Raw genomic sequence first — 18,723 nt, forward strand, 5'->3', positions numbered from 1 at the left:
GTGAGATTTTTTTTTTTTTTTTTTTTTTTGAGAATCTATAATTCACGTCAGATTAAATTCAATAAAGATTTGGTGTAAAAGTTTTACGGACAAAATTTAGGTACAAAATTGGTTGTAGCCTTATGCTACAAACTCACTTAATAAAATAAATATTATTCATATTTTGAAAATCTAACCATTGAATTGCATGTTTTTTACACTCTTAATACATATATCAAATTTTGTGTCAATTGAATATTATTTACTATATAATCTATAAACTTATATTTTATGCATAATTTTAAATTATAAATTACAAAAACTTGCAATTTAAAAATTTATTGATGACATAGTTATTGATTTTTAATTTTATTGAAATTTTGCAAACATGAAGGATATAAGAAGAAGATGTAATCCAATGGTGGATTTGTCAAAATTCACCTCCAATAAAAAAATATTGAGTGAGTTTGTAGCCTAACACTACAATCGATTTTGTAGCAAAATTTTGTCCAAGTTTTACACCCTCTAGTCTAGTAGTATAAATTTACATCCGGTGTACCATGTAATTTCAATGTGTATATTTAATCTTTTACAATCTTTTAGATGGGTCAGTGTCAACCCCTTGACTTCGCCTATGCTTATATTGATCAATACAATACATTCAGATTTCAATTATGGCAAGAATATATAATCCACTTGAGATTAAACTCATTAATAAGTGTGAGTTAAAAAGGTTTAAAACATGTGTTGTGTATCTAAGAATTAGGCCATTTTGAATATACACCAATGTCAGTTTGTTTAAGACCTTCTCCCCTCTCCCTGTATGTGTGTTAAAATACTTTTAATTCTCAAAAAAAAAAAAAAAAAAAAACATACTCATTAAAACTCTATTATCTTTATTAAAAATAAAGAGACTCCATTATCTAATATAATATAAGAAAATAAATAAACTCATATAATTACTCTCTCATTAAAATCTATATATCTGTATAATCTATATAATAACTAATAATCGAAACGTTTGAATTTTTGTTAACCACTCCACATTGCGCCACATGACTACACAAATTACTGTCATGTAAACATCTAAAAACATCGAAGAGTTGTGACTTATGTGGTTGATTCTTAGACATTTTCACTATTTAACAACAACAACAACAAAAAACCGACTAAAAAAAACTGCCCAAACTGAACAGATGAATGAAATGAAAAACAAGGACACACACTCCGCTGACCCATATTAGGAAGGACAAAGTTTAATTACAAAACCAGTTGTAGCCTTAGGCTAAAAACTGCTCTAATAAGATGACTTGTGTAAAAAATAGCGTGTGCATTGCACATGATTACTTAAAGTAAACTTAACTCAACTAACCTTAGTTAACTACACTACCTATTAAAAAAAATAATAAAAAAAAAATAAAAACCCTCAAAAATTCTATACGTATGATCTCTCTCTTTAAACTGTAACCCAGAAGGCCAAAACCCAGCTCCAACCAATCACCCATAGCCTCCTATCTCCACCGCCGGCCGGCCAGCCTAAATCCTCCTGTCTCCACCGCCAGCCAACCTCAAATCCTATACTGTCTCCACCGCCGGCCAACCACCTCAATCTTCCTCTGTCTCCACTGCCGGCCCACCCACTCTCCGCCGCTTCACCGGTTAGAACTAAATTTCCTTTTGTTTTATTCATAGATAACTAAATTTACCTTTTTAATTCTATTAATTTTTTTTTCTGAATGAATTGTGTTTGGTTATTAATGTGAGTTCTTGATTTTCTATTTTTTTTAATTATTATTAATGTGCATTTTTTAGTTTGATTGTTCATTGATAACCTTGATTCCTTCAAGAACTGAAGAGGATTTTCTAGCGTTTGTTTATAAGTTACCAAATCTAGTTTAATTTACTTATTAAAAATGAATTTATGTGTATTTCTTCTCTAATATGTAATAGTGTTGTTATTTGCTGTCTTGTACTATGGTTTTGTTGTAGTTTTTATGATACTAAATTTAGCTGAGTTGTAGAAATTGTGTTCATTTTTCTTTAGTATTGAATTTATCTTTGATTTATCTAAAAAAGTTGTTCTTGTTCATATTGACTTGATTTTCAAAAGAATAAGAACTGAGAGTAAACTTTATAGGCTTCTAGATTTATAATTCTAAAACTCTGTGTTTGTAAGTAATTCATGGAGAGTATTCTTTAATGGGTCCTGAATATTGGAATGCTTTTTTAAATATTGTTTATAAAATTTTTCCTTTTTTCTAATTTGATTTGAATATGAATTTAATCTGACGTGAATTATAGATTCTCAAAAAAAAAAAAAAAAAAAAAAATCTCACATGAATTATGTATTGTTGCAATTGAAATCTCATTATATTGTATATAAACATGGGTGATGCCAAGAGGGTCGACGCTGATCCATCCAAAAAATTATTTATCATTTATACTTATAAGATTGTTTAAAGGATTTCTTTCCAAAAACAAAAAAAGATTTTTTAAAAGATTTTTTCTCAAAAAAGAAAAAGATTTTTTAAAAAGATTAAATGTACACATGGAAATTGCATGGTACACCATATCTAAATTTGTAAAAGATTCTTCTAAAAGAAATTGTAACAGATTAAATGTACACATTGGAATTGTATGGTACACAGGATATAAATTCATACTAGTAGAGGGTGTAAAACTTTTATTCTTGCAATTGAAATCTCATTATATTGTATATAAACATGGGTGAAGCCAAGGGGGTCAACATTGACACATCCAAAAAATTATTTACCATTTATACTTATAAGATTGTTTCTCAAAAAAGAAAAGATTGTTTAAAAGATTTTTTTTTTTTTTTTGAATACAAGATATAGAATTTCTACTTTAGCCTAATTTAAGTGTATATATGTATGAGTCTCCCTCCTGGAGACTTGAATCCCAGCTCTCGCCCCTCACACCCCACAAGCATTTATATTTGTAGAGTACCCATAATTTTTTGCATGGTACACCAGATGTAAATTCATACTTGTGGAAGGCAGGGACGGAGCCAAGACTGGGAGTTAGGAGGGGCGGTTTTATTGATAGCTATATATCGTGGTTTCAGCTTACAGCTCTATTGCTTAGCCGGCAAAGGTTTTCTTTTATGATTATTTTTTTATTGTGTGTAGAGCATGTCTTTTGTTGGTAAGGACAAAATTATTTTGTTTAAAGTTTTTTAAAGAGCTAAGTTGTTTGTTTTTGGTAAAATTGGTTGATTAGTCTCAAATTTTTTTTTATTTTTTTTTAGCTTTGCTATTGCCTATTGGTAATTTTTGTTGTTAGGCTAATATTTTGGGCTTGTATATATATATTTTTTTAGATTTTAGATCTATAATTTTTTTAATGGACTTTAAAAGGAGGAAAATACTAAATCTACAATTTTTTTTTTACAAATTTTTGTTGTGATTAATGGTTATTAGTAAGTAAAAAAGTGATGTAAGTGGTGGATCCAGATGCAAACCAGTAAGAATTTGCTACCTCAATAGTCTGTAAAAATGTTGTAAAAAGGTTTGTAGTGATAACATTTCTCTTATAATAATCAACAAGGGAGAAAAAATGTAATTTTATTGAATGAAGTAGCTAGAATTAGAACCTAAATATATAATTATATTATTTTTAAAAAAAATTAGGGGGGGCCATTCCCCCCCAGTCCATGAATGGCTCCGTTCATGGTGGAGGGTGTAAAACTTTTACACTAGGTCTTTAACGAATTTTATCTCACATAAATTATATATTCTTGCAATTGAAATCCAATTATATTGTATATAAACATGGGTGAAGCCAAGGGGGTTAACGTTGACCCATCCACAAAATTATTTATCATTTATACTTATAAAATTGTTTCTTAAAAAAAAAAAAATTGTTTAAGAGATTAAATATACATATGGAAATTGCATGGTACATCGGATCTAAATCTTCATATCTTCTCAATAAAAAAAAAAATCTAAATTTGTACTAGTGGAGAGTGTAAATAAAAACTTTAGGTAAATTACAAATTGCACCCCTAAAGTTTGGGAGTGTTTGGATTTTATACCCTGAAGTTTTAGAATTTGAATTTTATCCCCTAAGATTTGGGAGTGTTAGATTTTAGAATTTAGATTTTACTCCCTAAATTTTAGGGTTGTTTGAATTTTACTCTCTAAAGTTTGGGAGTGTTTAAATTTTACACTCTAAAGTTTCAGAATTTGGGAGTGTAAAATCCAAACACCCCCAAACTTTAGGGGGGTAAATTTCAAATTATGAAGCGTCAATGTGTAAAATTCAAACACTCCTAAACTTCAAGGAGTAAAATCCAAATACCTTTAAACTTTAGGGTGTAATTTGCAATTTACTCAAAAAACTTTTATACCAGGTCTTTAATGAATTTAATCTCATTTATTAGATTATTTAATCTCAATTAATTATTGGGTTATATATTCTTGCCATAATTGAAATCTCGTTGTATTGTATTTTATAAGGAAAATGTTAGAATTACAAATTATTTTACAAAATACTATTGATGTGGTGAGTGGTTATTGCTAAGTGAAAAAGTGATGACAGACCTAGATAAAAATCAATAATAATAATTGGTCACAACACAATAAATTTTGTAAAATAGTTTGTAACTATAGCATTACTCTATAAACATGATAAAACCAAGCATGAATGAGCCCATCTCAATCAATATTAATTAACAGTAATTAATATTAATTAATAAATAGTGAGGAAAAATTTGTAAAATAGTTTGAAACTATAGCATTATACTCTATAAACATGATAAAACCAAGCATGCATGGCCCCATCTCAATCAATATTAATTAACAGTAATTAATATTAATTAATTTATATTAATCAATATTAATTAACAGTCATTAATATTAATCAATATTAATTAACAGTAATTAATATTAATCAATATTAATTGACAGTAATTAATATTAATTACTGTTAATTAATATTAATCAATATTAATTAACAGTAATTAATATTAATTAATTAACAGTAATTAATATTAATTACTGTTAATTAATATTAATCAATATTAATTAACAGTAATTAATATTAATTAATAAATAGCTTTTACAGCTTGCCATCCTAATTAACTAAAATCATGGGGAATTCATTGTATATATAGCCATGGTATTGTATTTGCAAAAGCATTCTACATATACTCCCATCTTTTTAGCTTGTAGAAAAGACGCAGCCATATATGTTTGACATTATATCGACCATGTCCTTATCTTTCTTCTTCAGTCATGGGTTTGAATATGCTTTCATTTATGTAACCTTCTTATTTGCGCTTCTCTTTGCATTCATCTTCTTCTTTCTTTCAAAAATCTTCACCAAAAGCAAGCGAGCCCCCCTCCCTCCTGGCCCAAAACCATGGCCTATTGTTGGAAATCTGCCAGAGATGTGGATGAAAAAACCTAGATATAGGTGGCTGCATAGCCTCATGAAAGAGTTGAACACAGAAATCGCTTGTGTACGTCTAGGAAGAGTGTATGTTGTGCCAGTAACTTCCCCAGAGATTGCCATGGAGTTTTTGAAGCAACATGATGCAGTGATGGCATCAAGGCCTATCACAGTCACCACTAGTATGTTCAGTGATGGGTTCTTGACTGTAGTCGTTGCACCTTGGGGAAAGCAATGGAAGAAGATGAGGAAGGTGCTCAGTCACGAGATATTGAACCAGACAAGACTCGAATGGCTACGTAGTAAGCGAGAGGAAGAAGCCGATAATATTCTCCGAGTGATTAACAATATATGCAAATCAGGCTCGGTTGTTGATGTAAGGTTAGTTTCCCGACACTTCACTGGAAATATTATAAGGAGAATGATGTTCAACAGAAGGTACTATGGGCAAGGAAGAGAGGATGGGGGGCCTTGTGTTGAAGAACAAGAGCATATTAAAGCACTATTTGCTATTCTTTTGTATGTGTATGCATTGTGTGTTTCTGATTACTTGCCAATCTTGAAGCCACTCGATTTAGATGGACATGAAAAGATTGTGAGGAATGCTTTGAATGTTATCAAAAAATATGAGGATCCGATTATCAATGAGAGAGTAGAAATGTGGAAAGAGGGGAAGAGGACCGAGCCTGAAGACCTTCTTGATGTTTTCATTTCAGTTAAGGATGACAATGGGAAGCCATTGCTATCAGTGGCAGAGATCAAAGCACAAATCACGGTGATATACTTTAACATTTAATCGGTTTTTAAGATATTATTCCCATTTTCACGACTTTTATACTCCATTAATTATCATTTTAATTAGATACCAAATAATTACTCTTTTTTCACTATTGAAAACAAACCTAGGTTTGATAAGAAAAGAAGTATCCACCTAATCATTTTTAATTGATGGATCTTATTTGCATAGTATAAGAAATTACAAATAACTTCTTGTTTAAACAATTGATTGGAATTCTTCTTCTTTTTATCATTGATTCAATTTTGCCGGTTAGTGTCATTTAAAGAAATATTAATTATTATTGTTTTGAATATTCACTCATATCTTTTGTAATAAATTTATGGACAAGATTTAATATAAGATTTGATTTCTATTTACTCTAAGAATTCTAGGGGATTCTATCATCACACATCCTTAGCATGCCACAAGTTCTTGTGTGGTAGGGGGTAAGAGTCGGAGTTTGAATGTTTAATATGTGTGTGAAACACTCTTGAACGTTTAGACCCAAAATTACAAAATATCAATTCAAGCTTATTATCAAACAATTAATGTGTGGAACATGAACATAAGCCAAACATAGAATTGATAAACAATTTAAGCCAATTATAATCACATCAACAACAGAAAATAAAAGGCAAAGATAAAGGGAAGAGAAATGCAAACACAAGGACAACACACAATGTGTTATCGAAGAGGAAACCGAAGCCCTTGGTGTAAAATCTCTCCGTCGCTCTCCAAGCGGTCAATAATCCACTAGAAAATGTAGTTGGGATACATGAACAACAATAGACTCTTCAAAGCTAATCTATCCAGGTACCTAAGCCCTCTAAGCTTCTTGCTCCAACGAGATTGCGCCGAACCTTTTTCTTTTCTAGTTTACCAGATTCCGCTATAACCCATAGCATCAACCAGTAACCATTGTTCCCTTCTAAACTGCTTCCCTTGGCACCAAAAGACCTTCTCACAAACGTGGGTGTGGTGAGAAAAGGACTTGGTCAATAACCTCTCAAGGATGTATCAATGGAGAGGAAGAGAGTAGAGGAATTTTGAAGAATCTCTTAGTGAAGATTGGGGATGAGGCAATCTTGTTTTTCTCTAGGGTTTCTCTCACAAAATTCTCCCTGGAAGCTCTCTACATTTCGTGGGTATAAGGATCTATATATAGTGGTGTGTGTTTGAAATACAAAAAGTCAGTTTTTCCCAAACAGGGCTGATTGGCGGCTTGGCCTCGCGACTGGTCTAAGTCGTGAGTTCAAGTTGCGAGATAACGGCTTGGCCAGTCTGGGACTTTTATCCTTTAGTACAACAGCTGGTGTGACCTTTCACCTTCCCGCATTATTCTCACATGTGCAGCAGTTGGCGGTTTGCAAGTCGCGAGTCCTAGCCGTGAGTCCCTGCTTCTTTGCACAAAGTTGAGCAATTCTTTACACTCTCTTCACACACTATCCTTACATAAATCTCACCTAAATACAGGGTTACTAAGTGCTAAATTACAAGCAAATTGGCACGGAATAAAGCTAACAAGATGGTTGATAAATTTCAACCTTACAGAGTTTAAGTTTTTAGGAGAAAGTTTTACGCATATATACACTTACGTTAGGTTAGAGTATAATCTTTATCTCAAATAAAATATAAAATAAAAGAATTCTAGAGGATCCTTCCAGTTTTCTCCCTACAGAAATGTCTATGTTATATATTTACAAAAATGTTTAGTTTTGTATACCTATTAATAGCCTTGTTGTTATTCATGTAGGAACTATTCCTTGCAACTATAGATAATCCTTCCAATACAGTGGAGTGGGCTATGGCAGAAATTCTAAACCAACCTGAGAAGCTACAAAAAGCAGTAGAGGAATTAGACAGGGTGGTTGGAAAAGAGAGACTTGTTGAAGAATCAGACATTCCTAACCTAAGCTATGTGATGGCTTGTGCAAGGGAATCTCTTAGGCTTCACCCAATTGCACCATTCAATCTCCCCCATGTTGCTAAAGAAGATCTTACTGTGGCTGGCTACTTCATCCCTAAAGGTAGCCAAGTCTTGCTAAGCCGATTAGGCCTGGGTCGAAACCCAAGAGTTTGGGAGGACCCCTTAAGGTTCAACCCTGAGCGACATTTCAAGGATAATTCACATGAGTTAGGGCTTGCAGAACCTGACCTGAGGTTCATTTCCTTCACCAGAGGAAGAAGAGGGTGCATGGGTGGTACACTAGGGACACTCATTACTGTGATGCTATTTGCAAGACTTCTACAAGGTTTTACATGGAGTATTCCACCTGAGTTGGAGAAGATTGACCTTAAAGAGAACGACCAACTCTTCCTCCCCAAACCCTTGCATGTGTATGCAGAACCTCGCTTGCCTACTCATTTGTACCCAGCTTAATTGATAATCTCGTGTAGTTAATGTTGGTGCAAACACAATAATAATGGAAATAACACAACGAGAAACTGAATAATACTTTTGAATATTACTAATTCAATAAGAAAAATTACACAGCACTATTTGGACTGAGGCGTGGCACTCGCTCTCTTTAAGGATATTCAAGCCCTTGGTTGACTAAATTTTGTAACTGGTGTAGACCGTCTCTGACTTGTCTCCCCCAGGATACAACAACCCAACAAGTGTCGTATGGTTAGAACAACCTCTGAACAAAGTATTCATGCTCAAAACTTCACCAGAAAGAACACCCTTCCTTGCCAAGAACCTTTCTATTTTTTTTTAGTGTATATTGCTGTATTTTTTGCAGTAACTTGGATTGGGTCTAAATGAATAGGCCTAAACGGATAGTCCATTAAGTGGGATAATGACTCTTCATTTTTCCATAGTAAAAATGGAGTATTAATTCGGGCCATTTACTCACCAACGGATATGATAATTACTTTGAATGGGCTGTCAAGTAGAAGGATCCAAGAGGCTGATTCATTTCCAATTTTGATACCTTCGCTCTTCACCTCCCCCTTGCGCACGTATCTAGCCCAATATCTGAGACAATTCATTTTTGCCAATTAATCACCACAATTAAAAGGAATAAAATAATCTCTCTCCTTTTCAATGTGGGATTAAACATTTTCACTAACTCCTCATCTTCCATATTCACTCCCACATATTTACATTTATGTTATAACATTTATTCATTTTAATTATTTAATATTAAAATGCTCCAACAATCCCCCACTCATTTTAATATTAAATTTTAGTTAAAGAGAGATTACCAGGCAAAGATGGGTCACTATACATCATGAAGGTGTGCTTTGCATTGAACATTTTCTTAGTAAAATAAAGATCTCAACTCCGGAGTCATAGTGGTCTTTGACTTGAACTAGGACTACTTTAGGGAAATTAAGCGTCACTACTTACACATAACAACCCAGGTGTTGACATGAGCTTTTATAGCTAACACTTTACAGCCGTGTGCTGATCCCAGTTTCATAAGTGTATTTGAGATTAAGTCTAAATCTCATAGGGAGCGGCCCCACCCCCACACTCACATAGGTGAAATTTTGTCAAGGGTGCTCCTGTAATTTTGACACCCCACTCATACGAGCTACAAATTTCATTAAGAGTTTTTCTTCAACCTCTCCACATTATAGGATAAATGCACTTACATCATTGGGATGAACAATTAAAAAATTATTTACAAAATAAATAATTAAAAAAAATAAATAGTGCATTTCTTACGACCATCGTATGATTTGTTTTTCCCATTGAACCCAATTCTTAGGATCTCTGGTCCTTGGGTTGGGTATCCTCATATATGGCTCATGATTCTATGGACTTTAGTCCTATTCCCCTCGATGTATTCCAGACTCTATCTTTTGCCAAGGCCTTGGTAAATGGATCTACAAGATTATCATTAGATTTAATATAATCTACAGTTATGATGCCACTACTCAAATAAGATCGCACGATACTGTGCTTTCTTCTTATAGGTCTGGATTTACCATTGTAGTAACGGTTTTTAACTCTACCAATTGCAGCAGTGCTATCACAATGAATTAATATAGGTGGAATTGGCTTTTCCCAAAGTGGAATTTCATATAATAAATCTCTAAACCAATTTGCCTCTTCACTAGCTGAAGCTAATGCTATTAATTCAACTTCCATTGTTGAATTAGCAATTATTGTTTGCTTTTTTAGATTTCCAACAAATAGCACCACTACTTAAAGTAAAAATATAACCAGTGGTAGAGAGAGAATCACCTAACAAAGTATTCCAATCGGCATCACTGAAAGCTTTAATCACAGCAGGGTACTTTTTATAAAATAAGCCATAGTTTTTGGTACCAATTAAATATCTCATGACTCGCTCAATAGCTAGCCAATGATCTTTACTAGGCTTGCTAGTAAATCTGCAAAGTACTCCTACTGCATATGCAATGTTAGGTCTAATACAATTAGTAGCATAACGCAAACTACCAATAATGCTAGTATAATCCTTTTGATTAAAAATCTCATCATCTTTATTCACAGGAAATAAATGAATACTAGAATCAAAAGGAGTAGCCACACTTTTGTGATCATGAAAATTATATTTTCTCAACATAATGTGATTGATCAAGAAATATTCCATCACATATTTTTGTAATTTTCATGCCCAAAATAAAATTAGTCTCACCAAGATCTTTCATATCAAAATGGCTTTTAAGCATATTTTTTGTCTCATTTATAACATGCATATTTGAGCCAAAAATCAACATATTATCCATATAGAGGCTAATAATAACATGTAAATTATTCCATGATTTAGAATAAATACATTTATTACATTCATTTGATTTATAATCATTCTCAATCATGCAGAAATCAAACTTTCCATGACATTGCTTAGGCTTGTTTTAAGCTATATAGGGATTTAGTTAGCTTACATACCTTGCTTTCTCGTTTAGGCTCTACAAAGCTTTCGGGTTGATTCATATAAATCTCTTCCTCTAGGTCCCCATTTAGGAAAGCAGTTTTTACATCCATTTGATGAATTTTCAAATAAAAAATTGCAGCAATAGCAATTAACAATCTAATAGATGTAATTCTTGTTACCGGAGAAAAAGTATCAAAGAAATCAAGATCAGCTTTTTGTTTAAAGCCTTTTGCAACAAGTCTTGCTTTAAACTAATCTATTGATCCATCCGGTTTCAACTTTTTTCTAAGGACCCATTTACAACTTATGGTCTTACAACCCGGTGGAAGATCTACTAATTTCCAAGTTCTATTAGAAATTAGAGATTCTATTTCATCATTTACAGTCTTTTTCCAAAATATAGCATCAGGTGATGTTAAAGCCTTTTTTAAATTTTGGAGATTTTCCTCAATGTTAAAAACATAATAATCAGGACCAAAATCTTTTTCAACTCTAGCTCTTTTACTCCTTCTAGGATCCATTTCAAAATTTTCTTGATTTTGTAAATGTGAAGTAGAAGAACTAGATTGTGACAAAATATTTTCTTCACTCTCACTATTTTTCAATTTAAAAGGAAATTTTTCTTTATAAAAAATTGCATCACCAGATTCAAAAATTATTTTGTTTTCAAAATCAAAAAATCTATATGTTGCACTATTAATTGCATAACCAAGAAAAGCACAGGTAGTAGCTCTTATACTTAATTTAGGCATTTTAGGGTCAGTAAGTCTTACATAAGCAAGACAACCCCATACTCTCAAATATCCCAAATTTGGCTTATGTCCTTTCCACATCTCAAAAGTTGTGGTGTGTGACTTTTTATGTGGCACCCTATTCAAAACATAACATACAGTTAAAATAGCTTCACCTAAAAAATGTAAAGGTGCACTAGATTCAATTAACATGGCATTTGTAAACTCAATTAAAGTTTTATTTTTTCTTTCAGTCACACCATTAGAAGCAGATGAATATGGTGCAGTAGTTTCATGGATAATTCCCAAAGATTGAACAAATGAGTTGAATGCACTTGATTCATACTCACGGCCTCTATCACTTCTTATTCTTTTTATTTTTCTACTGAATTGATTTTCAACTTTTTTTAAAAAAATCTTGAAAATTTTCAAAAGCATCACTTTTATTTTTCAACAAATAAATAGTTGTATATTTTGAGAAATCATCAATAAAAGTGATAATATATCTATTTCTTCCACGAGTTAAAATTCCCTCAAATTCACATAAATCAGAGTGAATTAACTCAAGTAATTCGGTATTTCTTAAAACACTTTTAAGAGGCTTTTTTGTAATCTTAGCTTGACTACAAGTTTCACATTTTTCAAAATCTTTTGACAATCTTGGAATTAATCCTAAACTACTCATGATTCCCACATATCTACTATTTATATGACACAAACAAGCATGCCAAAAATTAATAGAAGAAAGCATATAAACTGAATTGGTAAATGCTTTATTATTTTCAACATTCGATTTAAACATTCCATCACAAGCATAACCCTTACCCACAAATAATCCCTTTTTAGTGATTACATAATTATCATATTCCATAGTTTGCTTGAAGCCAACCTTGTTAAGCAAAAAACTTGACATCAAATTCTTCCTCATGGGCGGAGTGTAAAGAACATCTTTCAATATTAGCACGCGTCCAGAAGTGAATTTCAATTCAACCTCACCACTTCCAAGAACCTTGGTTTTGCTAGAGTCACCAAGCGTAACCGTTTTTTCTTCTTCAAAAGGAGTGTACAACTTGAACCAATTTTTGTCATAGCAGACGTGCCTATTAGCACCAGAATCTACCCACCACCCTTCAACATATTGCACCATATTAATGTCTGTAATCATAGCCACTAAAGGTTCTTCGGTTACGTTAGCCTGCGGGACAGATTCACGTTTCTGAAATTTGCAAAATCGAGCAATATGCCCACTCTTGGCACAGTCAAAACAGGATCTATTAAATTGATCTTGTGAAGGGGGTTTTTGGTTCTTATTGTAATTTTTATTCGGGTTTCCCCTTCCTTGAGGTCTATTATTATTTTTAAAAGCTCTCTTTTTAGGCTTCAATTGACCATTTCTAGGAAAATGATTTTTAGGCATATTATTATTGGCTAACATAAGGTTTACCTTTGTGGTGGAATTCCCATTGCTCTCGTGTCATGAGTGCATCTTGTCCTCTAGCCTCCTCCTCCACACGGATGCGTGTGATCAAAGTCTCCAAGGATATCTCCTTTTGTTTGTGCCGCATAGTCTTTTGGAACCCCCTCCAAGATTGTGGTAGTTTGTCAATTATGCCAGCTACCACCAAATTGTCTCCAATCTTTATGTTTTCAGATCTTAATTCTGCTACAATCATTTGGAAGTCTTGTGCTTGATCCACCACCGATTTTCCATCCACCATTTGGTAACGGAAAAATCTACTAGCAGCATATTTCTTTGCACCAGCCTTCTCAGTTCATACTTGCTTTGTAAAGCTTTCCGAATTTTCTTAGTAGAATTATAAGCTGTATCATAATAATCATAGAAATGATTGGCAAGACAATTCAAAAGATAAGAGAGACAATTATATTCATCTTTTGTATACTTATCTATTTTTTCTTGATGGAGACTATATTCTTCCTCACTCATCCCATCGGTAGAACTTTTGATGGATTCTTGTCCTCCAACAGGCTCATTTGGTTTCTCTTATGTAGGCTCCATGTTAATTGAATCTCCTTAAAATTGTTGGTGCAAACACAATAATAATGGAAATAACACAACGAGAAACTAAATAATACTTTTGAATATTACTAATTCAATAAGAAAAATTATACAACACTATTTGGACTGAAGCGCGACACTCGCTCTCTTTAAGGAGATTCAAGCCCTTCGTTGGCTAAACTTTGTAACCGGTGCAGACTGTCTCTGACTTGTCTCCCCCAAGATACAATAGCCCACAAGTGTCATATGGCTAGAACAACCTCTGCATAAAGTATTCAAGCTCAAAGTTCCACCAAAAAGAACACCCTTCTTTGCCAAGAACCTCTCTATTTTTTTTTAGTGTATATTGCAGTATTTTTTTGCAGTAACTTGGATTGGGTCTGAATGAGTCTATTTATAGGCTCAATGGGCCTCACGAAATTACTACCCAAATTAATTTGATTAATTAGGTCCATTATTCTGATGTAGTGGGTGTTACAAAATTAATTGTTGGATATTAATCTGACAGGCTGGAGTTACACAATTAATGGTGAAATAAGGAGTTTTTGAAGAATGAATAGGCCCAAACGGATAGTCCATTAAGTGGGTTAATGGCTCTTCATTTTTCCATAGTAAAAATGGAGTATTAATTCGGGCCATTTACTCACCAACAGATATGGTAATTACTTTGAATGGGCTGTCAAGTAGGAGGATTCAAGAGGTTGATTCATTTCCAATTTTGATACCTACACTCCTCACCTCCCCCTTGCGCACGTATCTAGCCCAATATTTGAGACAATTTATTTTAGGGCATTAATCATCACAATTAAAAGGAATAAAATAGTCTCTCTCTTTTTCAATGTGGGATTAACCATTTTCACTAACTCCTTATCTTCCATATTCACTCCCACATATTTACATTTATGTTATAACATTCATTCATTTTAATTATTTAATATTAAAATACTCCAACAGTTAATGCTATATATCAAGTGGGATTATAGTTTTATTTGCTAATATATTTTGTCATTGAATAAGAGACTTTTATTTGAATTTTTCTTAAACAAAAAATCAATTAGGACATGTTTTGTAGTGTAATAATTATTTCTATGATTTAACTATTTAGTAGTTGGACAATATTTTTATTACAAGGAATAATCATTCCTTATGAATAGCTATTGCTTAAAATGAAAAATAATTATTAGGTGTAATAATTTCTAAAACTAATATATTTTTAAATAAATAAACTTTCCATATGCAAATAACAATTATGGAAATAAAAGATCATGAAAAATAACTCATCTCTCTCTCAAATTTTAAAAAATATTATTACTTTAAAATATAATTATTTGAGTAAGATATTTCCTAAAATAAATCTTTAGTTTTATTCTAATCTCACAACTCATAAACAAACTTATGAATAACTTTAGTTATTCCATTACAATATATTTTGAACGGTTTTAGACCCCTTAAACACACAGATTGCGTAGCCTAGATAAATTAGCCAAGTTGTTACTTAGTCAATATTAAGCAATTCTAGGTTAAAACAATCCAAACAATCATATCAAGAATATAAAGCAGCGGAAAATAAATAACACAAGATATGATCACCCAGGAAACCACACGGTAAAAACCTGGGGAGGATTTGACCCACCGATCCTCAAGGCTAACCTGAATTCACTATGAAAGAATTGAAGTTCATACAAAAGGACTACAAGCTCCCCGCTCGACTTCCTAATGCTACCCACCAGTAGAACTTCCTGACACGACCACGCGCAGGCTCCGAATCCACGGACTACTTCTTTCTTGAATTCCTCAATCAGCTACAAGCTCCCCGCTTGCTTTTCTTTTAAGATCCAATGGTTGCAACGGTAATGATCTTCAAGATGTTGAAATCATTTCTACCATGAAAACCCTAAGTTTTGTGTAAAGGAAAGCTCCTCAAAGATCTCACAAGAGATTCACACAAAACAGCAATGTATGAGCAACAATACAATATGGACGACCTCCAAAAACGTGGCTAGGGTTTTGTTTATATACCTAGGGTAAAAACATAAAACCCTAAACGTTTAATGAAGTAGGGCTGAGTTGGAAATTCTGCAGAAAATTCAACCTGTGCGATTTTCGATCGATCGAGTCTATTCTTCGATCGATCGAGCCAGGCCGAAAGTCCCAAGTACTTCTGCAGCCACTCGATTCCAACTTTACAATATTAAACCAACTTTGAGCAAGTCTAAATAAGACTAAATACAATGTTTTGATCATGGTTTGCCAACATTACAAATTAGAGTTCTAAATACATAAAATCCTAAGACCTAAGAACCTAACATATTTTATAATTTTTATTCTATTTAGACGCCAAGGATGGAAAATTGTTCCGTCCTCGGCGTGTACTTATTGTCAGTTCTTCATGCCCTCTGGTCTTGTGAGACTATATGTTCAGTGTGGTGTTCCTGTTTCCTAGCTCTACCCTCTGAATTTTCTAGGGTCAATTCGTTCAGGGACTTGCTTGAGTTGTTGGTCTGTTCCTCACTAAATTCTGAAGTTTTTGCGATGGTTTGCTGGGCTCTTTGGAATTGCCGAAACAAGATGCGGGTTGGTAAGGTGGTTTGGCTGTTGAATCAAGTAGCTGGCGTAGTGCAGCATCATTTGTAGGAGTTTTAGCAGGTTTGGCGTTGTCCTAGTAAGAAGGTTCGTGCACAGCGACCTCGATGGAAACCTCCAGATACGGGTTTTGTGAAGGCAAACTTTGATGGGGCAATTTTTGAGGATATAAGTGTAGCGGGTATTGGAGTGGCTGTTCGGGATGAGCATGGAGAGGTCGTTGCAGCTTTGGCAGAGAAAATCCCTGTGCCCGATTCAATGTTTACTCTTGAGACGTTGGCAGCTAGGCGTGCAGTTCTGTTTGTTCAGGAACTTGGCCTTCATAATGTGGTCTTTGAGGGTGATTCGGCGTCTCCCACTCAGGCTATTAGTAATAGACTTTTTACTCATTCATCTTATGGACATATTATTCATGACATTTTATTGTTTGTAAACTCATTTCAGAGCTTTTCTTTCTCTCATGTGTGTAGGCAAGGTAACACTTTAGCGGATGCCTTAGCTAAGAGAGCTAAGTTATCTTGTCATTTTTTGGTTTGGAAGGAGTCTATTCCTCCGGATCTTTATAACTATTATTTGTCGGATTTTCCATTATTTAATTAAGTAGCCTTCTTGGTTGGTTTCTCAAAAAAAAAAAATGCTCTTAATGTTTTGGTTAAATAATAAGAATAATTATCATGGAGATAGAAAGAACATCATATTTTAAATTTTATTGTATTTGAAATAAAAAAGAGAGTAAATAATATTATTGTGGTGCTGTTTGCAAGAATTCTACAAAGTTTTACAAGGAGCATTCCACGTGAGTTGAAGAAGATTGACCTTAAAGAGAACAATTAATTGGTAAAATCTTTAATGATTGAATAAGAGATTTGAAGTTCAATTCCCACTGACACCAAAAACCGATTGGTGTATTGGTTTGATGAGTTACCATCAAAAGCATACACTATAGGTTGAAATTATCTCAAGAAAAAAAAAAAAAAAAAAAAAAAAAACTCTTCCTAGGCATAATTTATTTATGAAAGTATGAATTTATTAATTTTTTAGGTTTATTAACAAAAAATTTAAAGTCCAAATATTCTATAAGTCTAAATATTAGCCTAAGTACACTAATTAACCAATACATTAGCTTAAATAACATTTTTTTTTTTTTTTAAATTTCAAAATTTTAACATTTTTTTTTTTTGCTTTAAATTATACCAGCCAAAATATCCAAGTATGCTAGGTACAGGCTGCTGTAACCTGGTATTTTTTCTGGTACATTTTAAAGGAGTACCAGTACTGACTTAATGGCTAGCATGGTATATTTTCTCGGTACGGCTGGTACTGGTACAGTATTAACGTCCATGGTTTTAGCTGAATGATAAAATTATAGAGTTGTGTAGAAAGGTGGTGCTAACCGTAAAGATAGAGTAAAGAAAAGGAAGGATTGATAAAGTTAGAACAAAATAATTAATGACCTATGAGAACTTTAAATTTACGAAATCTGTATGAGACGACTCTTGTTGTGGAAATCAATTATCTTTGTAACGACTCAATGGCCTTGACTTTCATGTAATCTACTACTAATATTGAGTGAGATGCAATTTATTTTATATATTTTCTTATTTTTCCTTTACGTAACATGTTATCTTTTTATTTTTAAAGATTTTTTTTTATTTAGTTATCTAATTTAATTTTGTTATTATTTTATATGCAATAGGAATAAGTATACATGCGGAGTTTGATAAGTTAATATTGTCCCTGGTAGCTAGTACTTTTTTAGTTCTTTTGAGGTGATGATAATATTAGTTGAGCATGTAAACTTAAAATATCATTTTTTTTTTATAATTTTTTTTTTGAGTATTTGAGTGTTTGTTTTTGTTTTTGTATTTGTATTGAAAGAAAGACACAATATAATCAATTTATTCATTTTTTTATTACTATATTATTTTTGCATATGAAAAATATGCATTGACCTAATATTGTCCCAATCCTAAAAAGTAACAAGAAAAAGGGTCATATATTTTACAAGTTGTTTAAAATGATTATATATATATATATATATATATATGAACTTGATTGACTCATCCATTTAACAGGTCTATCTTTTTTCTTTTTTTCTTTTTTTCCTTTTTTCCTTTTTAATGAAAATAATGTGAATTCTATTAAGATATTAAATTTTGTAACGACATGGTGATGTGACAATCACTTATTGGATGATGTAAAACATGAGTTTTACACCCCATCCTTACCAAATTTGAACTTATAGTACTTTAACTCCATGTGGATATCATGGAGCAATTATGGACTTGACCTAGCAAATTGGTTGACTTGATTGGGTTTTGGCTAGATCAAGTTTGAGCCCTAAAAGGGTAGTAACCTTATGACCCTTAT

General features: G+C 32.6%; 1 protein-coding gene across 1 annotated transcript; it reads left to right on the forward strand.

Annotated features, from left to right (window-relative positions):
- Nucleotides 1-5,209: 5,209 nt before the first annotated feature.
- LOC136068898 (tryptophan N-monooxygenase CYP79A68-like) lies at nucleotides 5,210-8,549 on the forward strand. The gene is made up of 2 exons (XM_065776724.1): nucleotides 5,210-6,166; nucleotides 7,923-8,549. The coding sequence occupies exons 1-2, from the start codon at nucleotides 5,210-5,212 to the stop codon at nucleotides 8,547-8,549; spliced, it is 1,584 nt and encodes a 527-aa protein (XP_065632796.1).
- The last annotated feature ends 10,174 nt before the right edge of the window (nucleotides 8,550-18,723 follow it).

This window comes from Quercus suber, unplaced genomic scaffold (genome assembly GCF_002906115.3).
Source record: "Quercus suber isolate HL8 unplaced genomic scaffold, Cork oak 2.0 scaffold_140, whole genome shotgun sequence".
Classification (NCBI taxonomy): Eukaryota; Viridiplantae; Streptophyta; class Magnoliopsida; order Fagales; family Fagaceae; genus Quercus; species Quercus suber.

What these genes read in the sequence shown, in the direction of transcription:
- LOC136068898 (XM_065776724.1), top strand. Translation starts at nt 5,210, where the DNA reads ATGTCCTTATCTTTCTTCTTCAGTCATGGGTTTGAATATGCTTTCATT. An exon ending in AGATCAAAGCACAAATCACG is followed by an intron (nt 6,167 to 7,922) that starts GTGATATACTTT and finishes TTATTCATGTAG; the next exon opens with GAACTATTCCTTGCAACTAT.